The following is a 9061-nucleotide window of genomic DNA, read 5'->3' as shown; positions in this document are numbered from 1 at the left end:
AGCTGTACTGGTTTGGTCAGAAATAACCCTCCCAGACACACCCAGGCCGAACTGTCATGAGGAGGTGATGCCCAAGGGCTGTACTCACCACCAGCTCCCAGATCCATACTGGGACAGTCATCCTATGGAAAATCAGTGGTTTTTAGGCAAAGTCAAGTGTGCAGTTGGAGCCCAAGGCAGGAGGAGGACACTGGGTCCTCCCGTGGCTGTGTCTTTCCCAGCTGGAGCATCCACCCTGAAAAACAGGAAAAACCAAAAGGAAAGCAGAGAGGGAAACCCAAAGATTGTGAAATAAAATGCAGGCAGGGGTGGGAGGGGAGGAACGAGGGGGTCAACACCAGAGGAAGCAGGACAGGAGAGGAGCTAGGGCTGGACTAAATAAAAAGAGGAAACCTCGGCAGCCACAGGCGGCCGCTCCGGGAGTGGCTCAGCACTAGGGGACACCCTCGGACCAGAAACTGCAGCAGAAAAAGCCCAGTTTCAAGCAAAAACTCAACCCATTCACTTTCGTTTTCTCTGTAGCTGCACCAGGGTGACACTTGGTCCCCTCTTCCCAGCTCCTGTCACGCTGCGCAGCCCCTAAAACCACCGCAATTCCTAACTTGCCTCATCCCAGTAACAATTCCTGTTTCTCTGCACAGCTTTCTCTCCAGGTTCCTACTCCTGAGCAAAACCTGCCCGGGATGTGCCGCCAGGGTGGCACTTTTCTGTGTCCCCAGGGCAGGGACATCGCCCGGCTGGCACCCACAGCTGATGGCAAAGTCCTTCCTCACCGCTCTGGGCTGGAGCTTTATAAGCGAACAGCCCCTGCAGCCCCTGCACCTGCTTTGGGAAAAGCCCAGGAGAAAACGTTCCCTCAGAAGGTTTCCTCAGCAGAGTTTTCGGTGCAGGAACCTGGATTTGTGATGTGTCACCACACAAAACAGACAAAAAATCCCCCTCACCAAGAGAATCCCTGCCCTCCAAGTTTCTTCCAAATGTTTTCTGGCTGTAAATCCCAATTTATCCAGGTTCCAGCTGCTTTTTGTTGGGCTGCTCCACCTCTGCAAGGGCTACCAAGACCATCAGAAGTCTTGAAGCCCTTGAAGTTTTGGCTCTAACACGTCCCCAGACAGCAGCTCCAGGTGGTGGCTTGAATCCAGGGAAGTTGGGCTACGGCAAAGGCCAGTTTGACTGGAGCAAAGTAACTCCCCCAACATCTCAGCAACATCTGTGCTTCTCTAAGTGTTTATTACACCACCATAAATTATTATTATTTAGCAAATATTACACCCTGGTGCTGTGTGCAAGTAAAATTTTATTGTAGGGAAGAAAAATCTTTAACAGAGACTTTATAACAAGCCACAGAAAAAACAGTCATTAAAATTTCACTTGCAATGTTTCCATTTCATTTTCAGGAATGTTTTTTAAAACAGGCTTTCTTATTGCACAAAAAAAAGAGAAAGAAAAAAGCTGCCATTTCCTTTGCCATTACCATTGTCTCATTCAAATAAAAAAAAAGGCAAAGGGTTAAAAAAATACCTCTGGTACAATAAAAATGCTTTGCAATATATACATACATATATATATACACATTTAGCTTTACTGTTCAGTATATTAAACTTTAGGACTGGACATGTTATTCCTGCATATTCTGAAACTCTGTTTCCCATGAGGATTTTTATTTACAGTTGCACAATGCCTTTAAAGCCTTGAGACACAAGTGGACTACTCAATGCTGACCCCTGAAAAGGAGTTTTAGCCAATTCTTCCACTTTTTCCCTGAAAAAATTGGAAATCCTTCCAATTCCTTTCCCTGAACGATTTGCAGTTCTGGCTTTGAACTCTTGGCTCTGCCCTCTGGGGGTTTATGGGGTCTCTAACTCTCCTCTACAGCAGCAGCTTTCAGCCCTCTGCCACTTTATCCTTCAAATTTAACAAAGGAATTTCAGATCTCCTTGGAAATTCACATTTGTCCTGCAGGTGAATTTGGTTTTTTAAGTGCCTTTTCTGAGCCAGGGCTGTGAATTCACACTCTAATTATGTGTGCAGATAATTTCTCCAAGCCAAACTCCTTTTGCTCACTGTTATTCTTCACTACTAAAACTGTTTTCTTTATTCCAGATAACATCGAGTAACCATATAATCATAAATACCATATCCAAACACACTTGCTGTTCATTTATCAACTCCTTCTCCAACTGAGAGCTTTAATCCTACAAGAATTTCTATTTCTGCTGGGATGTGTTGCAGATCTCTGGCCAGGCTCTGCTCCAGCAGAGGCAGGAGTGCTACCTTCCTGCAGATCTCCTGGAAAAGTACAGGAATGTTTCTCTCCATCTAAGAGTTTGAAGTTTGTCTTTACAGAAGAAACATGGCCCAGTGTTTTTTCAGCATTACATCTCATCCAGACTCAGATTTTGGATCTCCAGCTCTTCCTAAAGATCTTTCCAAGGGCCTCGTGTTGCCTCTTTGCTGCCAGGTGTGGGTGAGGTGAACACTCTGGAACAGGATCAAACATCCTAGAGAGAGCTTTATTTATTATTAATGTAACACCCTTGGCCAATAGTTGAGAAAGGCAAATCTGACTCTGAGCACGCAGAGCTCCACTTTTACCTAAAACTTCCCCAAAAACTGGAGCGATACTCTGAATTGTGCAGCCATCACTTCAGGACCAGTCCCACTGAAATAAGTTTCCCTCTTATCCTTATTCCTGAGTTACCCTGCACAGTAGGATACTGCAATTTTACAACTGATCCCACAGATTTTTCTAGAAATTGGGAAAATACTGGCAAATGTGCTGCCCATCAAAGCATCTTGAGCTGCTTGGTGGGGGTGGGAGAGGGGCCCATCCTGATTTGCAGCCAAGGCACAGCCCTGGGAGCCTAAAACACACATAATGATCATAAAAACCAAAATGCAGAGGCAGCTGGGAGCAGGGCAGGAATTATCCCGACCTCGCTGTGTAAACTTGGCGGCTGTTTGAAGATCCAGTGAAAACTCTGCCCTCGTTTGTCAGGAGCTCCCCACCCGCTGCAAGCTTTGTTTACATTTCCCACTGGCTCCGGGAATTAATGCTCTTGGAGAGTTGTGAAACGAAGCAAATGCCCAAATACAGCCTTGGAAGGGGCTTTGGGAGTTCAGCAGCAGCTCCACAGTTTGCTGGTGGTGGCTGCTCTGTCCCATGTAGCTCTGGGGGTTCCAGGGGCTGCCCAGCCCCAGCAGTGGCTCTGCCACCAAGTACCACAAACCAGGGACTGTCCACAGTTATTTAACATCAACAAAGGCTTGCAAGCCTCCATCCCATCTTCTGGAAGAGTTCTGAGATCTCAATCCCCCAGCAGAACTCTGAGGGGAAGGTTTAACCTCCTTACAGAGGGGCCACTGCTGCCCTTCCATTCTCCCTCTGGCTTTCTCCAAAGGGTTCCTCATCCTTGTCCTTCACAGAGATCTTTTTCCTGAAGGCTTGCGACAAGCTGGAGGAAGATGCCTTCCTCAGCGTGGTGAGTCTCTGCCGGAAGTTGCCCCCGGAGAAGAAGTAGAGGAGGGGGTCAAAGCAGCAGTTGGCAGCGGCCAGGGGCAGGGTGACGACGACGGCTTTCTGCAGGAACACGGTGTCCCCGCAGCTGGGGCCCCGCAGGCGCAGCGCGTGCAGGTGCACCGTGCGCAGGACGTGGTACGGCATGAAGCTCACCAGGAACGTGGCGGTGACGATGACAATCATGCACACGGCCTTGCGGCGGTTGGCCTCGTTCTTCCGCAGGGAGTTCCGCAGCAGGGTCCGGATGATCATGGTGTAGCAGATGGTGATGACAATGAAAGGGAAGATGAAGCCCACAAAGAGGGCGATGAAATCCAGGATCACCACCAGGTTTGTCTTCTGGGAGTTCTCTGGCGGTTCGAAGCACTTGGTCTTGTTGCCATACTGGTACGTCCCGTTCCGCAGGAAGGGCGCGCTCGTCAGGGTGACAAACACCCAGATGCCAACGCACACAAACTTCGCCTTCTTCTCCGACACCAGGCTGATGTTGCGGACCGGGAAGACGATGGCAATGCAGCGGAAGAAGCTCATGGCCGTCATGAAGAAGATGCTGCAGTAGAGGTTGACGTAGAGCGCGTAGGATGAGAGGCGGCACAGGAAGTCGCTGAAGAACCAGTGGCCCTTGTGCACGTAGTAGATGACGCGCAGGGGCAGGGTGAGCACGCACAGGAAGTCGGACAGGGCCAGGTTGAGCATGTAGACCTGGAAGGCCGTTTTCTGCCGGTAGGTGCGGATCAGCACGTACAGCACCACGCCGTTTCCCACAAAGCCCATGATGCTGATCATGGAGTAGAGCGTGGAGTAGACGCTGTTGCGGAAGTCGTCGATGGAGTGGTGGCACGACAGGTTGGGGGACAGCGCTGTCATGGTGCCCGGCTGAGGCACCAGCTCCTCCTGGGGATGGTGTCAGGCCTGGGGGTGAAAACTCAGGTGAGGCAAAGCAGCACAGGAAAATAAGTACCCATAATGAAATAAGAGGAAAAAACCTGTCATCCCACTAACGAGAGAGCTGGGAAGGGATGTGGATCTGATCCATCCCCCACTACATCCACCCTTCTTCACTCATAACAACTGGTTATGAGTGACAAAATGTGACAGAGCCATGGAATCGCATCACAGGACCATGGAATCCTTACAGCTGGAAAAGACCCTTGAGATCATCAAGTCCAACCATCAAGCACCACCACCCCGATCACCACTAACCCATGTCCTGATGTGCCACATCCATGTGTTTTGGCACATATGGTGGCTCCAGCACCTCCCTGGGCAGCCTGTTCCAGGGTTTGCCCAGCCTTTTGCTGAAGACATTTTTCCTAATATCCAATCTAAACTTCCCCTGGTGCAACTCAAGGCCAAGTCCTCAGGACATTAAATTACCAGGAAATCTCTTAACTCCTCACAAACTGAGGCAGCTACTCAGTAAAACAGCAGAGAGGGATAATGAAGGTGACAACAGCACTATGGAATTTAAAATAGGAGGAGCAGTCCTGGACCCTAATAACTGTTCAGCCCTGACTCTCCTCTTTTTTTTTATTAATTTTCAGTTTCTAATGGTTCAAACGTGGAACCTCCCTTGCAGCCTGAGACCATGAAAAGCTGCAAGATCAGAACTGCAGGAAAAGAGCCAGCTGAAAAAACACGACACCACAACAACAACAAAAGCAGAAGCTGGGTCAAGATCAGCCATGACAACCCACAACTGTACCATGAAAATGCTCAAATTTGCTGTTAAATTTATTTTCATCCATAAAAATAACTTGGCAGCATTAGAGTTTCTGTCTGTCCCTGGGATTTACTGAAGTCAGGATTCAGAACCCCTCTAGGATGCTCAAGACTTCCACGTGTCAGTCAAATTTCAGCTATTTTGGTGTTTGTACTCTTTCAAAAGAGTCCTTTGGTTATCTGCAATGCACAAATGACCCAAAGCTCAGCAGGTGTCAGCGAGGGGACTATCACCACCGAGGGTACAGGGGGTGATGTTCATTAAAAATCCTCATTGGACTGCACAAAGCCACCAGTCCATGTGTCAAGGACCTTTTATGCTTTAATATATAATGGCCTTAAGTCCAGCAACCAGCCCACAATTTAAAAAACGACTCAAGGTATTTGTCCAAAAGACAAGCAAGACTTGTTTTCTATTGAATTTCTAAACACAATTTGAGTTTTGCAACCAAAAGGAAACCTGGTGATCACAATCAAACTGCTCAAGTGTGAGAGAACATCACACCCAGAAATGTATCTGTGAAAAACAACAAGAATCCCACAAAACAGCATTTCCCAGCTGAGGGAAATCATATTTACATTTGCAACGTGAATTGAAGGCAAATATTGCTTCTGCCACTTTTTTATTTCTACAGTCACGGTTCACCAAACCATTTATTTGTGTGTTGGTGAATTCAGCTCACTGGGAATGTGCACAAGTGAAAGGGAACCGAAATGGATGAGAAAATGTTCCCAAAGGGAACAAAACCCTAAACAACTGCTATTCTCCCAGTCTGATGCAGCACAGATAAATCTAGAGTTTGTCATAGAATCACAGACTGGTTTGTGTTGGAAAGAACATTAAAGCTCATCCCATTCCACCCCTGCCCTGGGCAGGGACACCTTCCACTAGCCCAGGTTGCTCCAAGCCCCATCCAACCTGGCCCTGGACACTTCCAGGGATCCAGGGGCAGCCACAGCTTCTCTGGGAACCCTGTGCCAGTGTCTCAAAGGGAAAAATTTCTTTCCAATATCCCATCTAACCCTGGCAGTGGGAAGCCATTCCCTGTGTCCTGTCCCTCCATCCCTTGTCCCAAGTCCCTCTCCAGCTCTCCTGGAGCCACTTTAGGCACTGGAAGGGGCTCTGAGGTCTCCCTGGAGCCTTTTCTTCTCCAGGTGAGCACACCCAGCTCTCCCAGCCTGGCTCCAGAGCAGAGGGGCTCCAGCCCTCGGAGCATCTCTGGCCCCCAGTAGATTACACTCAATTTAACTGCACAACTCAAAAGCACAAAATCGCTGCTGTCGCTCGTTCCAAGCACGAACACGAAGCGTCCCCATCCCGAGGAACGCTCCGGGCGCTGCATTCCCCCTTCGGAGAGGGACGGGAATGCCCCAAAACACCAAACGCTCCTCACAAGCCCCAAATCCGCTCTGCGAGGGGACGGAGCGGGGGCACAGGACAGGAATGGAGCGATCAGCCGCTAATTAACGCCGCAGCTCATTAGCGGCGCGGCTGCGCTCCGGGGGATATAGAGCGGCTCAAACTGGGACATGGCCAAGCGGGGGGCACCGAGGCAAAGCTCCCACCCCTCAGCCCGAGACCCCCCAGCCCCAGTGCAGCCCCCCCCGGCCCCGCCCCGGCTCCATCGTGACTCCGAAGCCTTCAGCCTTTCCAGAGTTTTCCCACCTTCCTAGGAAATAACACTTGAAAGCATCCCAGCCGTGCCCACGCCCCCTAGTCTGGTGTGAACTGACGGGGTCCCCTCCCTGGTTTTGTTCTGGGAGTAATTTACTCCTGCTTGTAACTGGCAGGGAGCTCATCTCTGATATCAGAGCTAGCAACCTTGTTTAGAAATAGTTTTTATGAGACTTTTCGATTTTGGTCTCATCGGAGGGAAACCAGAATTCTCATGAATTTAGCAGTCTGTTCTTCCAGCATCCCAAAATACAGTTTATTTGTCTCTCTTTTTTTAAACAGCTGTGGCTTTGCAAGAAAAAACCAACCAACCAACCAAAAACAAAAAAAAAAACAAAAAAAAAACAAAAAAAAAACCAAACAAAACCAAACAAACTCCAAGGCTGTATCAAATGAAGTATTACTTTTCTCAACTTCGAATATTTTAAGTGTGGGCTGTCCCACCCTGAATTTTCAATTAATTATATTGGCTTTCTTCTGAGGATATATGATATGCTGCTCCCACCTTTAGCTCAGGAGTTAGGGAATTCTTCTATTCTCCCATCCCCAGTGGATTTGGCTGGCATGTGGATGGTCACAGGGAGCTGTAGCCCTCAGGGTAGGGGGACACAGCAGCTTTTGTCTTCTCTGGGGCAGTGGGGAATTCTTTGGAGGAAGAAACCTTTATCCATGTGGGAACAGCTCCAAGTGGCACTGGAGCATCTGGAAGTGTCCAAGACCAGGTTGGACAGGGCTTGGAGCAATCTGGTCCAGTGGAAGGTGTCCCTGCCCATGGCAGGGGTGGGACTGGATGGGCTTTGAGGTCCCTTCCCACCCAAATCATTCCATGATTCCATGAGCTAAGCCAGCCCTGCTGGACTCACCCTGTGGGTCACTCATGGACATCTCCCTGTCCTCACGGACATCCCTGGTCCCCACCTGGTGCTGGTGTCCCCAGGCTCAGCCTGCCCAGCTCTGTTCCAAGTGTTGGCAGCAGTCATGCCACGTTTTCCTGCTGTGAAGCCACCCCAGCCCAGCTCTCCGTCGGTGCTGCCATTGTGTGACCTGCTGGGAGGATTCCCAGCCATTTTCCTGCCCCAACTCCATTTTTATGGCAGCTTTTGGAGTTTCCAAGCCACGGTGCTGTGGATGTGGCAGTTTCTCTCTGACCTCGCTCTCCATGAAGAGTGAAGGTGTGTGGGAAAGAAATGCACCTCTTCCCTCTGCCCTTCCCAAGAGTTTCCCACCTTTCCTCACATACCCATGCCCAGGAAGCCTGTCCAGCTCCCAAGAGCTGCTTGGCAGCATACTGGGGCAGCTTTTGGAGTTTCCAAGCCACGGTGCTGTGGATGTGGCAGTTTCTCTCTGACCTCGCTCTCCATGAAGAGTGAAGGTGTGTGGGAAAGAAATGCACCTCTTCCCTCTGCCCTTCCCAAGAGTTTCCCACCTTTCCTCACATACCCATGCCCAGGAAGCCTGTCCAGCTTCCAAGAGCTGCTTCGCAGCATACTGAAAACAGTCAAATCACAGGATCATGGGATAATTCAGGCTGGAGAGGACCTCAGGAGATCTCTAGTGCAACTCCTGCTTGATCCAGGCCAGGCCAGGCCAGGCTGCTCAGGGCTTTGTCCCACCTGATTTTGAAGACTTTCAAGGATGGAGGTCCAAGAGCCTCCGAGACTGGACAATTCCTTGCACTGCCTCCAATCTCCTGTGCTGGGAGCTGCCTCTGGAGTTTGCTTTATTTGCGGTGCACATTCTGCTGTTACTCCATTCTGCCATTCCTTCTGCTTTTTTTGGTACCTTTTTTAGCCATTCCTTCTGCTTTTTGCTGCTCAGTTATTCCTTCTCCTTCTCCTTTTCTTTTTCTTTTTTTTTTTTTTTTTTTGCGGTTCCCTTTTCTTTTCTGCCTTTCACTCTCACGAACAGGAAAATTTCTAGTTGCAAAGTCAGGCTGAGGTTGCTGTGGGATCAAGGAGGCTGCTGCTGCTCCAGATGGATGAATTCCTGGAGGAATGAGGGTGAAGAAGACCCCAACAAAGTGATCCCCATCAGTTCTGATAAGAGAAATGTGATGCTGAGGCTGTAACACCTCTGATTCCCTTTCCACAGGACAATGGGATAAGGAATAAAGGCACAAATGAGGCTTTGGAAATCTGTCTGGG

The 9061-nt window shown here is 49.4% G+C and overlaps 1 protein-coding gene across 1 annotated transcript; it reads right to left on the bottom strand.

The window, feature by feature from the left end:
- Positions 1–1277: 1277 nt before the first annotated feature.
- CYSLTR1 (cysteinyl leukotriene receptor 1) lies at positions 1278–4465 on the bottom strand. The gene has a single exon (XM_017742755.1). The coding sequence runs from the start codon at positions 4385–4387 to the stop codon at positions 3350–3352; it is 1038 nt and encodes a 345-aa protein (XP_017598244.1). The 5' UTR covers positions 4388–4465; the 3' UTR covers positions 1278–3349.
- Between the last annotated feature and the right edge of the window lie 4596 nt (positions 4466–9061).

The sequence above is a fragment of the Corvus brachyrhynchos genome, unplaced genomic scaffold (assembly GCF_000691975.1).
Source record: "Corvus brachyrhynchos isolate BGI_N302 unplaced genomic scaffold, ASM69197v1 scaffold220, whole genome shotgun sequence".
NCBI lineage: Eukaryota > Metazoa > Chordata > Aves > Passeriformes > Corvidae > Corvus > Corvus brachyrhynchos.
This window is presented reverse-complemented; position numbering and strand designations above follow the sequence as displayed.